Below are 24,960 nucleotides of genomic sequence, written 5' to 3' on the forward strand. Positions count from 1 at the left end.
AAAAATGGGAGGAGCCTAAAGATGCCAAGTTGGCTACATAAACATCTTTCCAAAGATTTGAATAATAAAAAAGACTCATTTAGGAAATGGAAGAAGGGCCTTATGAGCAAGGATGAATATAAACAAATAACCAAGGCTTGTAGGGAGAGTGTTAGAAAGGCTCAATATGAGCTTAGGCTAATGAGAAATGCTAAACACAACAAGAAATATGGTAATTTCATTCAGGAAAAAAGAATAAAGACATAGTAGGACCATTGTGGAGACAAGAAAATCAAATTGTAACAGAGGGCTGAGCTGCTCAATTCCTACTTTTCCTCAGTCTTGTTTTACTCCTTGGCAGTAGTATGTGTGAAAAGGATCTAGAGGACTTAATAGACCAAACATTGAACATGAAAGAAGTTGGGGATTCCTGAGGTAGCTGATTATTTTGTACTTGTAAGTCGAACTAATTGTTTGGGCCTGTTTGTTCAGGAATGTTTTGTGTTTATATATCTCAGCATAAGTCAGGAACAGTGAGCATTACTCAAAACACCAATAAATGATTCATGGTACACCTTTACACACCTTCACATGATTCTCCACTAGGTGAAAACATGCCGTTATCATGGTAGCCATCCCTGCACTCACAGTGGTACCAGCCAGGCAAGTTAATACAGGTGGCACGGCTGTCACACTGAACAAAGCCATCTGAACACTCATCAATATCTGTTAAACAAGCAGAAAAGGAAGAAACTAGAACATCAGGCAAAATTGTTATTTGAGAATTCTGTAAAGGCAAAGGTACATTATCAGGATATGTAACATTCATAGGCAGAAGTATTCAAACCCCATAGTTTGCCAGAATATTCAAAGCTCACAGGTTGCTACAGCTAAAAGAAAATTAAACTTTTCAACCTTTCCCATGAACATTCAGAATTATATGGATATATAAAAAAACTCAATAACTTGAAATAAGTTTATGAATTGAATAACATTTTTAATTTATAAAGTCTTGATGAATGATAAGCAATCAGCTATATGTTAACTATCCAAAGCAAGTAGAAGAAATTGTTCCATCAATAACGATATTTCTAGCCATTAACCCTCTTCCATTATATCAGTCTGCCTGATGTATACCAGGATTATCTATTTCTGTAGAATGTCAAGACATTAACTCCCATCTCCCATTATCAGAGAGTTAATACTGCTAGGAATTATGGCAAATCTGTTGATGGCATAAAAGAGTACTCTGGAACACATTTTTGATTATGAACAACATTATTTGCTCTCATAATAATTAATGTTTTTCAAGCTGTAACAAACCTTTTGTCAGAACCTATACTTTTTATTCCTCAAGAGAGTACAAAAATACCATTTCCAAAGAAGCACAAGCGTTTACACTTCCCTTTTAGTATTTCATAGTAACTTGAGGAAACCTATTTAATTTGAAATCTCTCACACAAAATTTCCCCTATCTTTCTACCTGTTTATACTGCATTAAAGGTAAAGGTAAAGGTATCCCCTGTGCAAGCACTGAGTCATGTCTGACCCTTGGGGTGACGCCCTCCAGCGTTTTCATGGCAGACTCAATACGGGGTGGTTTGCCAGTGCCTTCCCCAGTCATTACCGTTTACCCCCCAGCAAGCTGGGTACTCATTTTACCGACCTCGGAAGGATGGAAGGCTGAGTCAACCTTGAGCCGGCTGCTGGGATTGAACTCCCAGCCTCATGGGCAGACAGCTTCAAACAGCATATCGCTGCCTTACCACTCTGCGCCACAAGAGGCTCTGCACCACATTACCTTATAGATAACTGACGAATTACCAGAGACCTTTACTGCATTACCTTATAGATAACTGACGAATTACCAGAGACCTTTTCAGAAGTTATATTTGAAGGTATCCACACACATGTACACATGCTACCCAGATTACTGCCCATAAACCTCCTGCTATGTATGGTCACCATTTTGGCAGAATAGGATACAGTGCATATTTTCTAGTTTTTGTGCATGGTACACAAAGCCCTAACAAAAAATGAAGGCTTTATTTAGCACAGCAGTTCTCAACTGCTGCCACACCAACTGTGGCGGCAGCGCACACAGCTGCACAACAATCAGGAAGCAGCATGGAGGCAGCCAGTGCCATGGCTCTGCTGCCTCTGCCCGCCACCCACCTCTGCCAATCGCCACTACCTGCCGCCGCCTGCTACTGCCACGGGCTGCCGCAGGCAACCCCTGCGGAAGGGGCCCGGTGACCCCAAATGGGGTTGGGACCCCGAGCTTGAGAACCACTGATTTAGCATATAACAAAACATAACTGTGACCTGTTTAGACAAAATGGTAACCATGATTTTCAGGAAGATCATGAGTAATATATATTATTGTATAATCTCAAATATAGCATCTAAGAGGTAAAAGCATAAGAGCACACTGATTACAGCATTAATTAAATATCTTCTCAGTGCGATTTATGATCACATCAAATACCTGTTTGTATTGTTATTCAATTTAGACATGTAATTGATTCATGTTCTTTAATAACTTACAAGGGAATAAAAACAAAATGCTAGTTGCAATTTTTATTAGAAATTACCTAAATTAAACCAGAAATTACATAGAACTGGCCAAGTGGTTAGAGCAAACCCTACATATGGAATAGGGAACATCAGCCCATAACTACTCTTGTTTACCTTACTTGGAAATAGTTCTGATGAAGATTTATTGTTGGGCTTTATTTTATAATGTTTTACAGTTTTATCCTAAGGAAGAGTCATACCATTCTAAATCTATTCCATCACAGAAGAAGAAGAAGAAGAGTTGGTTCTTATATGCCGCTTTTCTCTACAAGAAGGAGTCTCAAAGAGGTTTACAATCGCCTTCCCTTTCCTCTCCCCAAAACACACCCCTGTGAGGTAAGTGAGGCTGAGACAGCCCTGATATTGGTGCTCGGTCAGAACAGCTTTATCAGTGCTGTGGTGAGTCCAAGGTCACCCAACTGGCTGCATGTGGAGGACTGGGGAATCAAACCCGGCTCGCCAAATTAGAAATCCAGTCTCCTAATCACTACACCAAGCTAGCTCTGGTCAGAAAGTTATAACTGTGTTTAAGATTGCACGCATCTTGCTCTGATACAATTTAAAATATATTTTCAGTGTTCATTTTTTCCTTTAACATATTGCTTACGTCATCTAGTTTCACCAGGTTACTCTTATACAGAGCTTAGTAGCTAAGTTCTCACAATGGGAGAATTCCTGGAGGAACTGAAAGAGGCAGTGGTGCGCCCATTACTGTAAAAACCTCTTTAGACCCACAGAGGCTGATAACTACCGACCCGTCTCACACTTAGCGTTTCTGGGAAAGATGGTAGAAAGGGCTGTCGAAAACCAAACAGCATTCCTGGAAAAAGCTTCGGTCCTAGACCCATCTCAGTCTGGCTTCCGGCCTGGCCATGGGGTAGACACAGCGCTAGTCGCCCTGATAGACGACCTCCATCGCCACTTAGACTGAGGCAGGTTGGCACTGCTGATACTGCTAGACCTCTCAGCAGCGTTCGACACAGTCGAGCATGAGCTACTAGCTCGCCACTTCATCGACGCCGGAATACGAGGGACAGCCCTTCAATGGCTGATGGTTGCAATAGGAGAGAAAACATCAGACTGCCGACTACTTACTTGTGGTGTCCCACAAGGAGCAGTCCTCTCTCCTATCCTATTTAACATTTTCATGCTCTCTCTTGGACAACTGGTACGGAAGTTTGGGGTGGGCTGTCATCAATATGCAGATGACACCCAGCTCTTCCTCCTGATGGATGGCCGCCCTGACTCCCCCCCCCCCAGAAGCATTAGCCAGCTGCCTGGAAGCAGTGACAAGATGGCTGAAGCAGAGTCGTCTGAAGCTCAATCCTTCAAAGACGGAGGTCCTGTGGCTGGGTAGGAAGGGCCCATGCGAGGAAGTGCACCTGCCCACCGTAGACACACCTGCCCATCCTAGGGCCCATGTGAGGAAGTGCACCTGCCCACCCTGCCCACCCTAGAGGAAGCGCACCTGCCCACCCTCACTACAGCTCACTCCGCTAGGAAGCTGGGCGTGATCCTGGATGCTTCCATCACAATGGAAGCCCAGGTCACAAAGGTAGCTCAGCTGACATTTTACCATCTCTGCCAAGCCAAGCTACTAGCACCCTACCAAAAAGTACAACTGGTCCAAAACTCAGCGGCCAAGATCCCCACAGGAACACCATGGAGATCCCACATCCGGCCCATCCTCCACCAACTGCAATGGTTGCCAGTTGAATTCCCGATCAAGCTAAAGGTTCTGGTAATTACCTTCAAGGCCATACGTGGTCAGGGCCCAGTGTACCTGCCTATTCCCCCAAAAGAGCCCTACGCTCTGCCGCCACCAACCGGCTAATGATCCCTGGCCCTAAAGAGGTTCGCCTGGCCTTGACCAGGGCCAGGGCCTTCTCTGTCCTGGCCTCCACTTGGGGGAAGAAGCTCCCAGATGAGATCAGGGCCCTGACGGAGCCAAAGCAGTTCTGCAGGGCCTGCAAAAGGGAGCTCCTCCACCAGGCATTTGGCTGAGGCCAGGCACAATCAATCAACAACATCAACAGGGCCCCTGCCCCCCTCTCCCCCCCCCCCAGAAATCCACCAAGACAACTGGACCTGTTGTATTATTGTTTTATTATTGTTGTTAAATGTTATACAGTTACTTGTTATTATCAGTTAATAATATTATAATTAGTTATGTGTAATGTTCTCTGTATAGTTTCCTTCAGTTCCATGTAAACCGTCCTGAGCCTTTTGGGATGGCGGTATATAAATGCAAAAATAAATAGATAAATAAATAAGTAAGTAAGTAAGTCAAACACTACTGCAATTATTTTTCAACTTCTCACACTCTTACTTCCAAATGCTGTGAAGAGGAAAATACTGATTTTAAGGATAACAGATGAAAATCTCCAGTTTTGTAGCCAGTCCTAAGTTATGAACAAAACAAACTCACAAAACTACTTACATCCTGTCTCCTACCCAATTCCTAACTTCTACATATTCTTACAAAGAAGCTGTGACGTAATAGGAAAGACTAGAAGCTATTATAGAGAACTGCATTTCTTGGAGAGAAGGATCCTACTACAGTTATTAAGTAGTGTGTAGATATGGATATGTTCTGCCATACACTATAAAAAATGTGTGCCCCCTCTCTCTTAAAAATAGGGAGAGGAATAATAATTTATCATTTGGGATAACGCATCAGGTACACTGTTATTCATACTAGTATACAATGCAACAGTTTAAGCAAATATATTTGTCACTTGCTAATTTGTTGGGAGTGACACAAGAATTCCAGCCCAAACCCACAAAAACTATGTAGTAGATTTTCTTGGTTGCAAAGGAAGGTGTTTGCGTTTAGAATTACTTTTCAAAGCTACTGCTTAATAACATGCATTCAAAACACAGAATGACAGATTTTCCACACTGAGGGACAGGAAAGGTTTACTGGAAGAATGTGTTTGAGTTAGGTCAAAGTAACATAAATGAATTAAAGAAAATTCTCTGTTCTTCCGTTTCAGAGCAGTTTATTTGTGAAGCTGCAAGCATCCTAATTATGAATATAACATTGCAGGCAGAGGCATTATGCATTTTGATGAGCTCAGTTACTGATTATTCAGGAAAAAACACAAGTTTTGAATGACATGCCAGTATTGGTAAACTGACAGCGAAAATAATTATGCTGTATTTATTTGCCAACTAACTGACAAACCAATATCACAAGAAATATTATTTGGGATAAAATGCTTTTACATATGCCAATAAAGAAAGAAATGCATTCCTCTCATTTCCGTTTGTCAGAATGCAAAGTTGTTGAATGGAATTACGTATGAGCATCACTGCCATGAATATGCTGATGGAAGAATTTTGCTGGTCTTTAGGAAATGACATATCCCCTTGACTGATTGCTTTCTTGCAACATGTTCTGCTGAAAATGCTGCTTGAAGTCAGAGCAGAGTAATAATCTATTACTCTTCACCAAGACGTCTAAGACTGCCAAAGTGGCCCATTCCAATTCTCTAGAATACAGAACAGAAGAAGAGAGGGGGAGAGCAATGGGTTTAGTCAAGGTTTTTCTTTTGTGCATAAATCCCTCAGAACTGGCTGCACGCACTCCTCTTAAAAGGCAGAACTGTTGCTGTTGCCAAGGAAGGTAATCAAAAGATTCATGCCAGAAAGGGGGTGATAGTTAATTTTCCTCGATCTTGGAATGGTATTCCTCTGGTCTATATAACTAAGTTCATGTGCAAGGCATAGCTTCATTCAAACCAGTATCAAAAGATGACATGAAAGCTTCTGCCCCTGCTATTCTTGTCTGCCATGCTGTTTGCTAGGAAAGATTGCATATAAGTCAGTGGTGTGATTTATTTTCCCAGTTTCGCATAGTGGTTAAGAGCAGTAGCCTCTAATCTGGATAATTGGGTTTGATTCCCCACTCCTCCTCCACATACAAACAACTAGGTGAGTTTTGATGTCAGTTCTCTCAGAGCTCTGTCAGTCTTACCTGCCTCACAGAATGTCTGTTGTGTGGAGAGGAAAGGTAGGCAATTGTAAGCCACTTTGAGACTCCTTTGGATAGCAAAAAGCTGTGTATGAAAACCCAGCTCTTCTTTCCTTCAACTTGGCTAAACCATCAAATGAAAAGTACTGTCTCTCTATCTGAATGGATCTACACTTATCTTTACCATACCAGTATTTAAAGGTTGGTTTTGTATCTGTGCATCCATTCTCCAGAATGCAGCCAAGCGCTTATGTCATGGAATCTAGTTTGTGATCTCCAATCACCACACTATGCCACCAAACAACAGAATACTTTGAAAAAAGATGTTATTTTAGCACTCTGAAACTATACTCAGGTAAAGCATTAACTTCACACTGCTGTGACTAATCTGAACAAGCGAGGGCTTTTTGGGTGAGCAGGCCTCAGTTTTCCCTTCTCCACAATCTCCTTGTGACAGCTCAAGATCTGATGAGTGATTAGAAATTCACGGAAAAGTTTTGCACACCAGCTATAACCAACATGAAGCAGGAGCATCTCTGAGGAAGACCAGGATACCATGACTCTGGTTAGTAACACTGAATCCAACAGAGGAAATGCTACTATAAAAATCAGTCTTGCTGAGCTAAAGAAGATCCCAATGAAAATGTTACAGTACAATGAAGCAATGTGCAACCTTGTCCTTTGTTCACAGGAATTCAGTGACATTTAAAAGCAAGCAGGCAACACTGACGCATCTAGGTGCTGCTGGAAGCCAATTTATAGCAACAGGCATGAACACTCTGTCACTTGCCATATGGGGGTAACAAGCTCATCGCTTCTCCATTCACAGAGCATCTTTTGGATATTTTTAGAGGTGAAATTCATTTACACACAGATATCCAAACATACCAATTCCAGTTAGGTATCTGTTTTGCAAAGGTTGCTGTGCGCCATTTTCAAATCATTAGGAAAGAGGTGATGGTGGCTTTTGACATGCTACATTTTTTCATGGCCCAGTAAATTCCCACAGGCTCTATTCGCATTTCACCCCAAAGGTTCAGTTGTCATTATTGGCAGAGGGTTTTTTTTTGTTAGTTTGTTTTTAAAAGAGTTGCTATTACTCATACTATTTATTTGATTTTATATTTTATTCCACACCACCCCCTGAGTCTACCAATTCCCCTTGGTACCCCCAAAAGTTGCCTCAGTAGTGCTAAGAATCATCACAAAAAAGCCTTGTTTAGTAGTCCTTCTCACCATACTTCCCTTTTCACAAGAAGAGTTGGTTTTTATACTTCCACATTTCACTACCATAAGGAATCTCAAAGCACCTTACAATTGCCTTCCCTTCCTCTCCCCACAACAGTCACCCTGCAAGATAAGTGGGGTTGAGAGAGCTCTGCAGATCAGCTCCATCAGGACAATGACTAGCCCAAGATCACCCAACTGACTGCATGTGAAGGAGCGAGGAATGAAACACGGTTTACCACATTAGAAGACGCCGCTCTTAACCGCTACACCAAACTGGTCTTTGTAAGTGGCTGGCGACTAAGATCCTAGGCTGTTCTTGGATCCATTCTGGATCAAAGCTGAAGAAAATAGTAGTTGCTAGGCAACTGCTGAGATGCTCTACTGGGTTACTTGTAAGTCACTGTTTCTGGCTTGGCATAAAGTTACTTTCCTTTGTCATCTCATTTAATAGTGTAGGCTCATCCATCATTAATGCGCTTATCTTATTCTTTTATTAGAAATAATTCCATTTCAAGAGTTCCACAGCTGTTATTAAAACCATAATTTTTATACCTGTGGATTTTTTCAATAGGCAGAAATGTAAATAAGACTTTTCCATAGGATAAGTGTATACATTGTTGTCAGATTTATACAGTGTTGCTTCTATTGGCAGTTGTTTTCATTGTTTACTGAGGTTTGTGGGGACAGGCTCTTGGTAATGGATGGTTTGATCTGGGATGGCAGCTTTGAAATCACAGTAGTTTGCTTTTCTGTTGTAAACACTGCAAATATCAGTGACTGCAGACACTATCTAGATAGAATGGTAACCAAGTGGTATCACATTCTATCAGTCATGGTGTACATTGGTACCTGTGACTTTGAAAAGCAGAGTCACACAGTCCAGGAGGAAAATTTAGCTAAAGCCAAAGACTTCCACAGAAGCATTCTCAAAATTGCTACCTGTTCTACATACAGGGCCATCTAGACCAGCAGAGGTCTCAATATATAGGTGAGAAAGTACCATCAGGAAAAAGAGTTTAGTACACAGTTAAGCTGTGGGGAATTTTCTGAATCAAACCATATATTTACAAAAAATAGTACTTCACTTGAACCAAGCTATTGGTGGCTTAACATTTCAAGTTCAATGACATTTTATTTTTATACAAAATCAGCCCTGGAGAGCCAGTAGAAATAGTTAAAAAGTTATTGGTTCTCACTCAGCTGTTGCATATCCCACACACCTGAGAGCAAAATCTGGCAATTTTATTAATCATCTTTTCAGAAGAACGAGAGGAAGTTTTTCAGATCTTCCTGGTAAAGTTGACAGAAATGGAGCAGTACACTGAGATCAGATGTCATCAAAAAATTAGCAGTGCTGCACAACATCTTCAATAAACTCTATCTTCTCTTGAGGGAGTAGGACACAATGTCATCTGCCTTCCAGGATTGCTGTGGGTAGGGCACTGATATGTACCAGAGTAAAGATTCTTTGATATTAGAAGATATCAAGGGATCTAAGCTAATTTGCTGATTGAAAGCATTTGGTATATTGCAGAGTAATTTGATATTTCTGTTATCTGTGCCCTATCTGATTATAGGGCATTATCCCAGAATCAGTTTAATTATTTATTTTGCTTTTTGATACTCAAGATGCAGTAAGATTGGGGGGGAGGGGGGATCAAGCTGCCGCAATTTCCCCTCAATTGCTCTTTGCCAGTTTGAATAGTGGCTATCAGCAAGCACCAAGGATACTGGACCCACTGGATTGAGGATGAGTTTTAACTAGTAGGTAGATACAAGTAATCACATATTAATCTCCAGGGCTGACTGCACGGGCAGAAAAGGCCAAGAGGACATTCTTATGGAAGTGGAGCAAATCCCTACGTCGCCACTAGGCTGTAGCCCTCATGGGCCTGGCATGAATCAGGCCCCAGAAACCCTGGGCTAAATGAACGTGGATTGTTCCAAGTTCTGTTAGCCCACTGTGGGGGCCAACAGGGGCTGTCCTGTGGCAGGCCCATGTGGACAGGGAAGAGCTGGGCCTTCCTACAGTGGTCCAGAGAGGGCAAAAAATGCCCCAGTTAGCTTCATGGTGCTTTGCCATGCTGTGGGGTGGACCGGGGCATTTATTTTTATTTTTCAGGAAATTTTTTAAAACCCTCTGCCCCCCCCCCATGTGGCGGAATTAATCTGCCACTGTTTTGTGTCCTATTGAAATGTGTCCCCCATGGGGAAACAGAAAGCTGAGAAGCTTTATGCTCTACAGCACCACATCACTGGTGGCCCAACACAGGTGCTGGTGTGCGGAATCAGCCCAAGAGGATCAACCCAGCTCATTTCCACTGAGTGCCTTTCTTTGTAAATACAGAGCTGGGAACCATATAATAGCTGGGAACCACATAAGAGCTAGGTGACAACCTTTTCTTGGAAGACTTTGATTGCTACAGGGATAAAGGAGGCTCTTTTTTTTGAAGCAGAATCTCAGAATGGCCAAAGAGGATGCTCTGTGGGCAGTTTCTGTGACATCCAGTGCCTGAGTTCCCCAATGTCCAGATGACTGGAAGACTAGGCCAAGTTATTTAAAGATTTTTGTTTATCCAGTGTTGGATTCAATATTTTGTCCATCTATGGATTTAATATTTTTTGGTGGGTGCTCCTCTTTTTAGTACATGGTGAAGGCATGGAATGCTCTTCTAAGGCCCACATATGAATAAAATAGAATGACAGCATCATCTCTGTACAGTAAGATGGGAATTTTATCAGCAAGCTTTGGAGAATGGAAGCTTGGATTTCTTAGGTGTTCCACCATGGAATAAATATAGTAGTATAGAGCATCTTTTAAACATATCGGAGAAAACTGACAGGAGATAGGACCTCTGGTTTGGAATATATTCAAGTTAATATAATATTTGTAGGAGTAACTAGAGACTGAGAACAAGAATAGGACAGTAAATAAGAGCTGTGTGATGAGGACAAAGGTCTGAAGTGGACAAGCATTGAAAATAATGACTAATATTGTAAAGGTTTGTACATTTATGTATCTGTTGAAAAACTAGACTGGATAAACTTTTTCTCCTTAAATCTTAGAACATGTAAGTGCCAAGCAAACTGATGGGAAATCCATTTAGGACAGATAAAAGGAACTAATTCTGCATTTAATTAATTAAATTGTGGCATTAACTGCCATTTGTCCTCTAGCTTAGTTGGTTTTAAAACAAGATTAGAAAAATTTGTGGAGAATAATTCCATTAGAAAGGAGTCTCCACATCTGGAGATAGCAATCCTCTGAATACTAGTGCTTGGAGAAAGGCCTTGGCATCTGTGATGTCCTCCTGAGCAGCTGTTTGGCCAATTCATGAAAAAGATACTAGACTAGAGGACCACTGGTCTGATTCTTAGTAAACATTTTATTATAAGTGTATTTATGAAGATGCAAAATACAGTGAAAATAATGCATAATGGTTTGAAAATTCCCCAAAACTCTATAAAACCACCAGCGTTTATTGTGTAGAAAACTTAAAAATTTGAACACATGAAAAATGGTAAACAAGGGTTATGGAGGATGTGTTCGATATTTATTTTAAAAAATAGTGCCAAGATTACTCTTTCAATGCAGTAGTTCATCATGACTCTATTAACTATCAACTTGATAGGCTGTGATTATCTGCAACAGCAGAAAAAGCTGCAAGTGGCAGCAGATCTTTGAACCTAACACTGTAGATAAGCAAGGCAAAAGATTTTGATGTGAAGTTCTTCAACGGTGACTAGAAGGAATGCTCACTTCATCTCTCAGTTGTTGTCCTCAGAGGAAAATAAGACAGCTAACACCTGATAAAGGCAGACCAAAACCGAATTTTGCTGTCTTCATCTGTTTGTTTTTGTTTCAATTTAATGGTTTTGAGTTATCTCACTGCTGTTTAATGTTAATGTGGTTTTAATACAGATTTATCATTATTTGATTTTATGCTTATTTGAATGCATATTTAAATGTCCTTTTGGGGCAATAAGATGGCATATAATCTTATTTAAAACAAATGAATGCACATAATAAAGTTGTGTCAAAACTGAAGTCACAGTACTGGTATCTACAAATTATCTTGTAAGAATTAAATCCTGACAACACTACATGTCATAGTTACAATAACATTTATTATAATAAAGTGGTATTCTATCAGAGATAGAATGAAAATCACTGAAAATCATTTCAAGTTTTTTTTTAATTGTGTGATTACATTAGGTTCTGCCTATTGGCATGGAAGATATTGTGCATATCAGATTTGGGTTCAAAGGAAAGTTATTCATTACATTTTCCAGTGACCTTTGGAATATTATCCCCTTGGACAGTTTCTTGTACATTTTTTTAGAATCCATTATTATGTGATTTTTAAATAAAAAGTATGGATAAATATGTGATATGACATACTGGTGTTTTCTATAGTACTATTAAAAATTAGAAAGGGAATATTTATAGGAGAAGTGAAACGAGTGATATTAGTTCATCTAAATTATAGTCTTTAAGACTACATTGTTTTGGCTATTTTTATTATTTTATTTATTATTGGGAATTCTTGACACACACACACAAACACACATGGGAGCAAGCCACCTTGGGAGCAAGCCACCAACAGCAATCTGTACACCGCTCGTGGCGCCATGGGCGCCACAGACTAAATAAAAGAGTAAGACGTTCTGGGGCGGAATGTGTCTGGGATGAGGAAGGGTCCAGATTGGACCCTTCCTCATGACAGACAATTGGATGGACCAATCGGCAGGCACTTTGCACCTGCCGATTGGTCCCTGTGATTCCCAGCCCCAGCAACTGCGAGCCGCGCATAGCGCGGCTCACAGTTGTTCCCGGCCTGACGCGGCTGCATCAGGCCACTGCCCGAGGGAGCCCCCGGCAGTCGCGCGGAGCGCGGCTGCCGAGGGCTCCCTGCCCGGCGGCCTGACGTGGTGAGAGGTGCAAAGCGCCTCTCGCCGCGTCAGGCCGCCGCCGCCAAAAGACCGCCGGAAAGTCGGCCGACCCAGCAGCCCACCAATGCCCAACCCAGCTGAGATGTGGTCGGCGGCAGCAGCAGCGACGCGATCGACGCCGGTGCCATGATTGGTGGCACCGGAAGAGCCGCCATCAGTGGAGGAAGCGGCGCTGCGATCGCTGGCGGCGCCTGCCCAGCGAATGGCGGTGCCCAGCCCGCAATTGGTGGAGGGGCCATGCTTCGCTGTGCCGCTGAGGCCACGCTCAGCCGCAGCAGCAACTCGCCCGCCAGCGCCACAGGCCGCCGAGAAGGAGCCACGTCAGGAGCCGACGAGGAGCAGCCATCAGGAGCTGCGGAGGTGCCGCCGAGGAGATGCCGTAGCCCAGCGCGCCGAGGAGCCCAACCCGCCCAACCCGCAGCCCAACCCGCCGAGGAGCCGCCACCCACCTCCTCTTTCAGGTAGCCTTCCGTCCCTCGCTCTGGCCCCCGCCTGCTAGCGCCCATTGTATTCTTTATACAATGGGCTTTTTTATTAGTTATTATAATAATTCATAAAAATACAATACAGTAATTCATAAGAAATGCATTAAAGTCAAACATTATTATGCAGTTTGCAATGGCTTTAGCTAAAACCAATACATTTGACTGGTTGAGAATCATTTCAGTTTGTAGGGTGGCAGGAATTATTTCAAAGCTGCTCATTTGATATTTAATTGTTGAAAACATCTTCCATATAGATGCATTTCCCTTGCAGCCAGGATGACTGAAATGTGCTGACCCAAACTATCATCACTATTAATAAAACTTGAGGAGGCTTTAATTTTAAAAAATTAAATTAAAGCTGCAATCCTACCTGTGTTTGATATTTTTTTCTAAAAGTAGTGTTATAGTTTTCAGCCTACATGAATATACAATACTCTTCAATCACATATTTTATTTGATATTGTATATGGATCTCAGGCCCCATTTGGGAGACATAACATCTTGGAAGTGCCTTGATATATAGCAGCTATTTCTGTGTTTAAATAAGCTATCAGTCTTTCAGCTTCTTGCACAGCCATATTACAACAACATATTGCATAAACATCTTGCAGAACTACAAAAGAGGTACATGGGGTTATTTTAAGGAAAAGCAAGTAAGGTTTAGTGCTATTATCCATCATAGTCAGGACAGACAGTATTTTGTGTCAAAAATCTGAAATTATGTATGAGAACAACTGGAATTCCAAAAGCTGACCTGCCTAGGATTGTTTTCTAAGTTGCTTACATGCTGAAAATACTATCGTTTATATTCTCCCACCCCCACCCCCAGAGGCATTTAAAATATCATTTTTTCCAAGTATTAAGAGACAATAGGTTTTCACAAATTAAAGTAAAGCAAATAACACAGATATGAACAGAGGAGTAATGGTGTAGATATATACATGTGTTTATGAGTTTTGAAAAGTATATATGTATCCACAACATTATCAACGTTTATGTGCATATTCACTTATTACCTATGTATTTTCTCAATTTATATGCTATGAATTTGTTTGCTTAGATTCTCATAGAATTTGATGGCAACTGATGAGATTACATGGTTTGGAAAAAATCAATTTAGGCAATTATGGAGGTGATATATATACTATATACACTTGCATATAAGCCAACCCGCTTATAAGCCGAGGCACCTAATTTTACCACAAAAACTGGGCAAATTTATTGACTCGCATATAAGCCAAGGGTGGGAAATGCAGCAGCTACTGGTAAATTTACATTAATTGAGGCATCAGTAGGTTATATGTTTTTGAATATTGAGTTCAATGAAACACAGTAAAATAGCTCTGTAAGTGCAAAAGAGAGTTAACAAGAACATCCAACCTGCTCCTCCCAACAAATACAGAAAAGTTAAGAGTATGAATAGCTGCTGGTTTTTATGCCCCACTTTTCACTAACCAAAGAAGTCTCAAAGTGGCTTACAATTGCCTTCCCTTCCTCTCTTGATGTCAGTCACCCTGAGAGAGCTCTGACAGAACTGCTCTGTCAGAACAGCTTTGGCAGGAGAACCAAACAGTGCCCCCCAAGCCAGCAAACTAGAGCAGAACAAGAGTACCTAAAGTTGGCTACCTACCAACACAAGTACAACAGCTACCAAACTGGGAGAATGGACAACTCTAACTACAACTACAGTGCATCCTCCCAGAACAAACACTGAAATAAAGAACTGTAAAACTGAATGCTGAAAGAAAGAACTGTAAAAATCAATTTTTTAAAGAAACACAACCCCAAGAAGAAAAGGCAAACAATGCTGCCCCTCAGATAAAAGAAGAAAGAAACACTAGGACCGTTTCCGCACTGGGAACTTTACTGCTCTGGCTCCCGTGTGGGAACACATATCCAGGGCAGACGAGGTGCACCTAGCCAAATGCTCACCCATCCAGAAGCAAGAAGAGGTGGGGCAACTTGCCCCAACTCAAACTCCATCCTGAAGCCCAGCATGAAGCCTCCAGTACGGAAATGGATTTGGAGAAAGGAACAGTAAATCGAAAAGCACTCCGAAAAACCACCCCATCTCACCCACAGAAACCATAAGAATAGTTTGGAATAAGTGATTAGAAAGAAGCAAAGGGAAAACAAAAGGGAACAAAATATAAAAGAGTCCCTCACTCAAACCATTGATGTCCTACAAGCTGCCGGAGCAATTTCCACTTACGGTACCTTTGTATTTGGCAATTAAACGATTGGCTGACTGGGAGCAGGCTGTTATTTTAATTACCGTATATACCCGTGTATAAGCCGAGGAGGGGTTTTTCAGTGTGAGAAATGTGCTGAAAAACTCAGATTATACATGAGTATATACAGTACACAAAAGGCCAAAATAGCTAGCCCAAAATCCTTTGGTATACAAGAGTCCTATGCAGACATATTCTTTCTTATTCATTTCAGTGTTACAGAAACACTCCTTTTTTCCCATTGACTAAAGTCTTGAGCATCGACATTCAGAGATTCGATTGTTACCAAATACAAATGAATTAATAATACAGGAATAACCATAATAAGATAACTGATCTTGGACATCAAAAGAAAAAATAACTATCCTAAATACCAGTTCACATATCAATACAGACAGCAATGACACAGTCCCTAGACTTTCTGTCTCATATACAAAGACAGATGCACACTGACACAAAAGTCAGGCCTCATTTTAACCAAATATGGCTATCTGTTGAGTTTAATTACATGGAAGAAAAATTTTGCAACAGCCATAGTAATTTTACAGTCCCTTCCTTCCAAAAGGATTTGCAGCTTTTGATGGGATGGGAGACACGCCATATCCTTTATCAAGTGAGAGAGAAACATTGCTCTGAATTAATAAAATTTCGGATAGTTCAATAAACAGTAAAGCAAAGAGTCAGTGCATTCCAACTCACAACTACAAATTCTTTCAGCCAGTGGGATCCTTCCACAATGCCCATTTATTTATTTATTTAGTTAGTTAGTTAGTTAATTACTTAGTTACTTAGTTACTTAGTTACTTAGTTATTTATTCTACTCTATTCTATTCTATTTATTTGTTTGTTTGTTTATTTGTTTGTTTGTTTATTTATTGTACGTATAGACAGCCAATCTTGGCCCCGTTGGCTACAGGTGGTTTGCATAAAGACATAAAAGCATAGAGCTAAAAACATAAGACCCAATAAAATCCACAGTACATCCAAAATTTCTGCAATTTGCTCTACATAGGCCTACCCTTATCCTTGATCCAGAAACTAACATTGGCCTATTCCTCATCTGTTCTTGGAGCCACGATTGCTTCATTGGAAGGGAGGGGCAGGAAACTGATTGTCGTGACTTCGTTAGAACAGCAGAGGCCAGACAAGAAACCTCCATTTCCCCTCCATGAAGCTTGCCACTACTTGGCTGCATATGGTAGGGACCCATGTGCATGCCAGGGCCAGGGGGTGGTGGCCACCAGCTCCCAGTTGCCTGTCCCCATCAAGTGCTAAACAGCCCAGGCTGGAAGCTGGTGGTGGCCCCCCTACCTCACCATCATAGCATGGGTAGAGGGTGGCAATGAGCCCCAAAACCATTAGCATCTGCAAGGGTTCCCTGCCGGTTTCCAGCATTGGCCACCATGTCCTCCTCCCCACTCCCCCCCTCCCTCCACATTCCCATGAGAATGGATGGCGGTGAGGGGGGTCCTCCTTCCTGCCTGCTTTTAAAGTGGCTTCACAGCTACTTCACAGCTAGTCAAAGAATAAGTACTAGTAAGCCTAATATAGAAATAGTCCTTATCATTTCTAAAGATTATATGTTGCTGTACTGTAGTAGACTAGAGCTAGGAACTATTCTGCATCAATTCTTCATAAAGGATAGGAAAATGGTTATAGTAATTAACTCGCAACATCTTCAACAAGTTCAGTTAATGCAGTCTGTACATTGCACTTATGTTCTTGTCATGTTGTGTGTGAGAGTGCAAACTTACTCTTAAAACCAATTTTTTTCTATATCTTAGCAAAGCATCATTGTGAACTTTTTTTTAAAGTACCATGACCATGGAAAACTAATTTAGTTCCATTAATGAAAAGGAAGCAAAATGTGATTGAGAATCTAGTTCAGAATTATAGTTCATTAATTCTTCAAGTATGTAATTTTCCAGACTCCTGATCCTCCATTGATTTTTGCACACCCCTATAGGTCTTGCTAAATGCCAGCAAAGGAAATTCAATTGTGTTGTTATTTCATGTGTGGCAGTGACGGCACTCCAAAATTAGATAGAAACATTATGAAAGGGATTTTTCCAGTGAATGCTTCACCATGTGGCCTTGTTAACATTTCTTTGTTGTCAAAAATTGATCAATCACAAACCTACAGACAACCAAGGCTATGACAATTCCTCATTATGTAGCCAATACCATCAAAAGATATGACACTTGTAACTACTGCGGATGATAATTCAGGGCACCTAATTAGGCATGATGAATTGAGTGCATGCTTGAACAGCTTTAAAAAGGGTAATATATATTTTTCAGCCAAGATCTGTGCTATTGGCTACATCATTGCCCATTAAAGAAGAAGACTAAATGAGAATACTGCAGCTATATTTAGACGCTGACTCAGACATAAGTACAACTACATTCTATGCTACCTAAGTTTGTCTTTAAAAGATACCTATGTTTCTTAATCTGGCTTTTTAAAATAAGTTGTTTTCTCCATGAGAAAAATAAAGAGCACTCTTTCTTTCAGAATATACTGGAAACAGAGTGTTTTTATTAATATATTTCTCTGGGTTCTTCCATGGTTACATATATATTTTTGCTTGTACTTTCTAAATCTCACACTGAGCATCAGCAATAATTTTCTCTTTTCCTTTTTAAAAATCTTTTTATCATACATAAAACATTGCTTTCCTCAAATCTTACAACCTGTTTTGGTCAATTTTTTCTGCCGGTTATCGGAACATCAGCATTTCTATGTTAAATGTATCTACGGCTTTACTGGACAACTAGGGGAAAAGGTTCAAAATTTAGATATATGTAGTTCCCTCTCTAAAAATGGTTGGTGGGGAACAGAATCAAGAGGAAATTTAAAAGATTGCCAACTGACATTGTTCACCTTATTTCCTGCAATGAAGACAATAACTCATAAGTGAAAAAGCTTGGAATGAATTATGAAGGTCATTCTTTACATGAAAAGAAATTTATTACTAAATATATTGCCAAGTTCTATTCGTGTTCTTTTAATGCCATGCTATATATCTAAAAACTAAAGTTTCAATCAAAGACATTATGCATCTGCATAGAGAGACCACCATATGTTAAATGAAGCTCTGCTTCTCCCCACTTGATGCACTGGGCCAAAAGAGGGAGAGGGTGACTTGTGCACACCCCATTTCTAGGCACTCACTTTGCATTTCTTGACCAATAATGAAACTGCCACATGCACCTCATTTTCCATTTTCATCCTTTCCTCCTACTTCCTGCCGTTGCTCAACAAACTTCCCCTTTTGTTCTGTTGCCTTCTAATCTCCTACTACTACCTCATTTTCTCCTAATTTCTTGGCTTTACACTGATCCGTGCCTCTTATCAGGATGTGACATGTACAATATAGCCTGATCTTGGCAGATTTCAGAAGTTAAGTTGGGTCAGTACTTAGAAGGGAGATCGCAAAGGAAGACTCTGAAGAGGAAGACAATGGCAAACCACCTCAGCTTCTCATTTGCCTTGAAAGGCCCTTGATGAGATCACCATGAGTCAGGTGCAACTTGACAGTCCTTTACACACAAATGCCTCTTACTCCCCCTAGTCTTTTTTCTCTACCTAGCTATATACTTCATCCTAATTTGTCTGAGTCCACATAGGCTTGCTTGTGCCCAGTGGTTCCCAAACTTTTTCAGGCTTCTTCCCCCTTGGCTCCCAGGCTACATTCCTAGTGCTCCCTACACACATACAAACACGCCTCTTTTCTGATGTTAGGTCTACGCAAATTCAAAACACACTATATTGCTTCCACATTGCTTCCAAAGATAAAGACTTTTGGGGAAGGGTTGCCTACCTTGAGTTAAGAAATTATTGGAGATCTAGAATGGAGCCTGGGAAGAACAGTCTGAGGGGGGGGGGGGTTAGTGCTCAGTAGGAATATGACCCCATCCACTCCACCTTCTGAAGCTGTCATTTTCTACAGCAAGCTAAGCAGGGTTGACCCTCATCAGCATTGGGATGGGAGGCCACCAAGGAAGTTCAGGGTTGCTACTACCCAGAGGGAAGTTATGGCAAGCCACCTTGGAAAATCTCTCACTAGGAGAAAACAGCCACAACAGTAAGACTACTGCCCCCCTACTGCCCCTAAATTCCTTACCCCCTCAGCCTCAAAATTCCTCACCCCCCCCCCGGATCCTTCCACCACCCGGGGGGGGCGGCAAAACACCAATTTTGGTAACCACTACTCTAGCCAGACCCTGCAGACAAAACAGGCAACCAGAACCTGACTCCACTAGACAAGACTGTTCCAATATTTCTGTACTGGAGGAAAAACAAGGGCTATACCATGGCCAGTGCCATGAACAAAACATTATAATTCCCCTAAAGATTTCTTCTCTTCAGGGGAGTGAAGTCATCCAAATTGGTTAGATCACATCTCCTCTCACTCCAGCCAGGACTATGCAAAGTTGTGCAGACTGTATTGGTGCTGAATGAGGCTAACCCTCCAGTCTACATATAGCCCAACTTAATAATAAATGTTGCATTATTATTTTGCAGTGGCATATGGGTGACTTTGCCCCACTGAAGAGAAGAAGCCAACATGTAAGTTCCAGTGTTTCATTCTCCTTCAGTGGGAGAAGTCATTGAAACTGCTTATATACCCAAGCTGCTACCTGAGTGGAATTTTCATTTTTATTCTGTTCCACTACTATGTTGCATATCTTACTACCAGATGAAGCTTCTGCAGATTTTAACTGGTCCCACCTGTAATGCTTTTAAAACATTCCTAGTAGGCAAACTATGCCTATTGGGATTTGCCAACTGTATGGTTCCTATTGGGATGTGCCAACTGTATGGTTCCTTTGAGGAAAGGCTAATGTGCCTATGAGAAGAAAAATTAGGCAGTCTTTTGCGGTCCCACATAGCAGCCAGTGCTGTAACCTGTCATTTAAGCTAACCAGTCTTAGAACCTGTTTCCAACCTTCATGTAGAAAGGGAATGATATATTTTAAAATAAGTTCCAGTGGACCTAGCTTTTTAGTACTCTCATTTTTTAATGTCTGCCATGTACAACTTGACTGCCCCATGATGTCAACTACTTGGAAAGCCCAATCCTTGACCGGAAAGCCAGTCAAGACCTCTGTGGGCATTGTTTCAAAATGAAGAGATGTGAAAGCTGCTCTAAGATTTTGGTTGGGAATCTTATTTAGATAAAAAGATGTCTTTGAACAACTTGAACCATTATTCTGACTTTGATTGCAAGACTTGAGATCTATCTACCTGGGTGTCACTTTTAAAGATCCATTCTCTAAGTTGGGAATTATTTGCTGGAAAATTTAGGAGATCATCAGGGAGGGGGTACCATGCAATAAGGCTGTGCCAAGTTGGGTCCTTAGCGTGTGGTGCAGTCATTCCAGTGATTAGCCATGCAAAATTTGCATAGCCCATCCTGAATGAGCTGAGGCATGACCTAACTAGCTTAGATGTCTTCGCCCCATTGAAGAGAAGAAACCTTAAAGTAAGTCCAATATTTCATTCACTGTTGTCTAGCTACATGCTCATTTGCTCTCTCAAAGGACTCCAAAATATTGGTGAGGTCAGGACTTCCCTTCGCAGAACCCACAAAATTTTCCTTCAGAAGGTTTTGTCTCTCTATGTGCCTAGAGACACAAAGACAATCCTTCTTTGATTACAGTTGCTACTAATTTGTCTGTGACATACATTAACCTGTCTGGCCTGTAATTTCCTGTTCTCTGGATCCATTCTTAAAAATTGATATTACATTTACTACATTCCAGTCTTCTGGTACAGTGATTGAATTTAGTGATAGGTTTCATATATGTATTAATAGATCAACCGTCTCATGTCTGAGTCCCTTAAGAGCTCTCAGGTGTATGCTATCAGGACCAGGAGATTTATTGGTTTTTAATTTCTGCAATAGATCTAAATCTCTGGTCACCTCAGTTTGACACAGTTCTTGACTCACCCAGTTTGTTGCTGGTCCCACATACCAAGTAGAGTAGCGATCCCCAACCTGTGGGCTGTGGACCACATGTGGTCCATTGACTAATTGGAGGTGGGCCGCAAAGGACTTCTTCTCCCCCCCCCCCCGGCCCATTACAACACACTTCGGGTGTCATTGTCTCCCATCACTCCCAGATGGGACTATCTCGTTGCAGAGAAACAAGCTCAGGTTCCCATTGATTGTCATTGTCATGAGTTAAAATTTCCATGAAAATAAAATGTTCCTTATGTTCATTGTTGTGGCGTGTCTGTATCTTATTTTGAAGGGATGTTTAAACATTACCATAGCAATCAGAGAGTGTTAGGGCAGTGGTTGAGAGTAGAGGAGTAAACTACCCCCCCCACTGGGCCTCAGTAAAATTGTCAAGCGTTGAGTGGTCCCCGGTGATAAAAAGGTTGGGGACCACTGAAGTAGAGGACATCTTTGATCAGATCTTTGCAATGGGGAGAAACATCGATCCAGTCTTATTAGGGTTCCATGGTCGGATCATTTTGCCCTAAAACAGGCTTTCTCAACCAAGGTTTTGTGAAACCCTGAGGTTTTTTGATGGCCCTGGAAGGGTTTCCCGAATGGGTCTGAATTAATGAATGTTAATTTTTTAAAAATTGTTAAACATTCATCGGATGATATGACATATGGTCATGTCGACCCACTCTCCACTCTCACAATGTCCAGTTATGGGCCTGGAGGAGGGGGAATGGAAGGTGCTCAGGATGGGATTTCCACAGCTATGTTCTCCAACTGGTTTCTTAAAACCTGAAGAATGTTTTGGGGTTTTTTCATCATTAAAAATGTTGAGAAAGGCTGCTCTAAAGTCTTGGATTGATGCATTGCCCCCTCCCTGTATAGTTGGAGAGTGGATTTTTGTTCACCCAAGGAGACATATGGTTCCAACTGGTTTCCAAAATGCTCTGTGGGATGCAATGCTCACTAGTGATCCAGTCAATGGTCTGGTAAAAGATTGGCACTGTCAACTCTTCAAAGGCATTGGCAATATCACACCCCCCCCCCATGTTCTTTCTTCTCCCAACCCAACTAGCTCCTTGGTATACACCAAAGTTGTGTAAGTGGAAACAGGACTTGAGACAGCTAGAGTGAGTTTGGTGGAAAACTCAATACAGGGCCTCAAGAACATCTTATAACATGCTTATGAGATGGCAGTGAAGGCTGCAAAGAGAGAATACTATGCCTTTTGTATTGTCTCCATAAGCTCAGTTATTCAAAACAATTTGATATCTAAATGATTGTCCCAAACTACCCAATTGGACATTAACTATGAGGCCTTTTGCTAGCTTTCTTGAGGAGAAAACCTTGATGCTCCTCCAGTACTATCCTACCAAGTTTGATGCAGATAGTAAACCAGAGGCCCCTTGGCCATCTGGTCCTACTTAGGACCGCTTCAGTCTATTATCCTTGGCTGATAGGGGCAAGACCCTAGCAACTGTCCAGCCATCATATCCTCTAGACCTGGGGTAGTCAACCTGTGGTCCTCTAGATGTTAATGGACTACAATTCCCATGAGCGTTTGCTGGCAGAGGCTCATGGGAATTATAGTCTATGAACATCTGGAGGACCACAGGTTGACTACCCATGTTGCTCATGGCTGGTGAAAGCTGGCAGTGAGGAGCTCCAAGTCCCTCTTGAGGATATTAATAACTTGTCCCTAGCATTGGGGACTTTATCCGGATCCAGGTTTTGGTTTTAACCTTCAAGGCTTTATGCGAGTTGGGACCCACATACCTGAGGGACCGCCTATCGCCCTATGCCCCTCGCAGGGCCTTGCGCTCTGCGGGTGAAAATCTGCTGGTTGTTCCTGGCCCTAGGGAAGCACGCCTGGCCTCGACCAGGGCCAGGGCCTTTTTGGTCCTGGCCCTGACCTGGTGGAATGAGCTCCCGGGAGAGCTGCGGGCCCTGCAGGATCTTTCAACAATATTTACTCAGAAGTGTCACTCAATTATTCTAATTGATGTATATGGCAGCAACTTTATTATAGTTAGTGTTCTTATATGTGCATAAGACCCAATTTGATAGAAAATGATGTTATTTCTTAATATAACTTCTGGGAAACTGTTGGCTTGCCCCTTATCACTAAACATAGCTTGCACTGGAAGAAAGCTTCCTGGGTCAGAGGATGGCTCAAATTCCTCAACAAGCCAATGTTCCAAGCATAAGAAGCAGCGGCCTTATCCCTTCGTGCAGCAGCAAGATCTGGGACTCTCCAGACTCACTCCGCCTTACCTCTGCCAGGAAAAGAGGGCATCTTTGGCCAGTGGCAGCTTTTGTTCACTTGCTTCTGATGCAGGAGGGAAAATGTAAGGGAGGACAGGAGAGTGTCACTGCCCATCCATCCAAAAGGCAGTGATGGCAAAGAACAGCCCCTGATGCCGGCCCTAAACAGTACTTTCCATGGTGGGGGAGATTGACTCAGCTGCTCTGTATCTCTGTTTCAGACATGGGTGATTTCTGAGGCCTAAAGATTAGATACTGATGAAAGAAATTTGTCTTTGGGAATAAAGTTGTCTTCAATGCCTTCCAATGAAAAGCAGAATGTTTGTAAAATGTATTCCAATGTTGTATATTATTTGATATCCCAAACTCTGATGTTATTATATGGGAAGCTGAGATTAATGTCCAACATACTCTAAGCAAGTGAGTCTGTGGAATTAAACTGGGATCTACTAATATGGTTCAATAACTGTATGATGTCTGTAGGAATAGGTTATGCAGTAGTTGGCACCAGGAGTAGATTTGCTGCACTTCTGATTACTGATTATGGTGGAGCAGGATCCAGGATCTTAACCAGATAACATCAGGAGTAAACACAAGAGGCACTTGGACTGCTACTGAAGTAGTATGCAGGTTCATGGTTGCCGAGTGGCTAGTAGAGTACAGACTGTACTTGGCCATCCATTCAGTTGGTAGTAAAAAAACTACAAGAGGAAAATGAAGCTTTAATTCTGTACCAAGAGGTGAAAGAAGTTCCAGGGAACCCTTTTTCCATACGTTAACTAAAATGTATTAAGGCAAGACAGACCCCAGGAGCTGCCAATTAACAGTCCCTGATTTAGAGTATTATTAGCCATGTGCATGTTGTAATTGCTTTCATTTGAGCTAAGCAGTAAATGAAAACAAGTCTCTTGTGGTATTAATAGTGCTAAAATGCTTCAGTAGGTTTAGCAGTATCAGCACACTTAACGGGTTTTGTAGTACCTTTGACAAATTATATTGTGAGTACTAGTAAAACTATTTTTCTGAACTGGTTTCAGTACTGAAATTAGAGTTTTCTATACAAAATCTCTTGGAACATTCATAATCTGAATATTTTTATTATGGTGATCAATGCACCTGAACAAATTAATTCAAAGTTGTAATGAAGAGCAAAAGCCACCCATGCTAAATATTTATCTGCCACAGAAAGTGATACAATTCCAGAGAGACCTAATCTACAGCAATTACCAAGAAAATTCACTGACCTGAGCTGAATTTTAATCTGTGATCCTCAGGTCATATAAAGGAAGTTAGAAAAATGAGTA

General features: G+C 41.4%; 1 protein-coding gene across 4 annotated transcripts in view; it reads right to left on the reverse strand.

The window, feature by feature from the left end:
* The window catches only part of NELL2 (neural EGFL like 2), a 158,695-nt gene that overhangs the window by 16,107 nt on the left and 117,628 nt on the right, over nucleotides 1-24,960 (reverse strand). For 3 of the 4 annotated variants that reach the window (XM_077338626.1, XM_077338629.1, XM_077338627.1), the window contains one exon: nucleotides 565-705. The exons of the other annotated variant lie outside the window; for it this stretch is intronic. In XM_077338626.1, coding sequence (XP_077194741.1) covers nucleotides 565-705 — 141 coding nt within the window. The remainder of the gene's footprint in view (nucleotides 1-564; nucleotides 706-24,960) is intronic. 4 annotated transcript variants of the gene reach the window in all.

This window comes from Paroedura picta, chromosome 5 (assembly GCF_049243985.1).
Source record: "Paroedura picta isolate Pp20150507F chromosome 5, Ppicta_v3.0, whole genome shotgun sequence".
Taxonomy (NCBI): Eukaryota; Metazoa; Chordata; class Lepidosauria; order Squamata; family Gekkonidae; genus Paroedura; species Paroedura picta.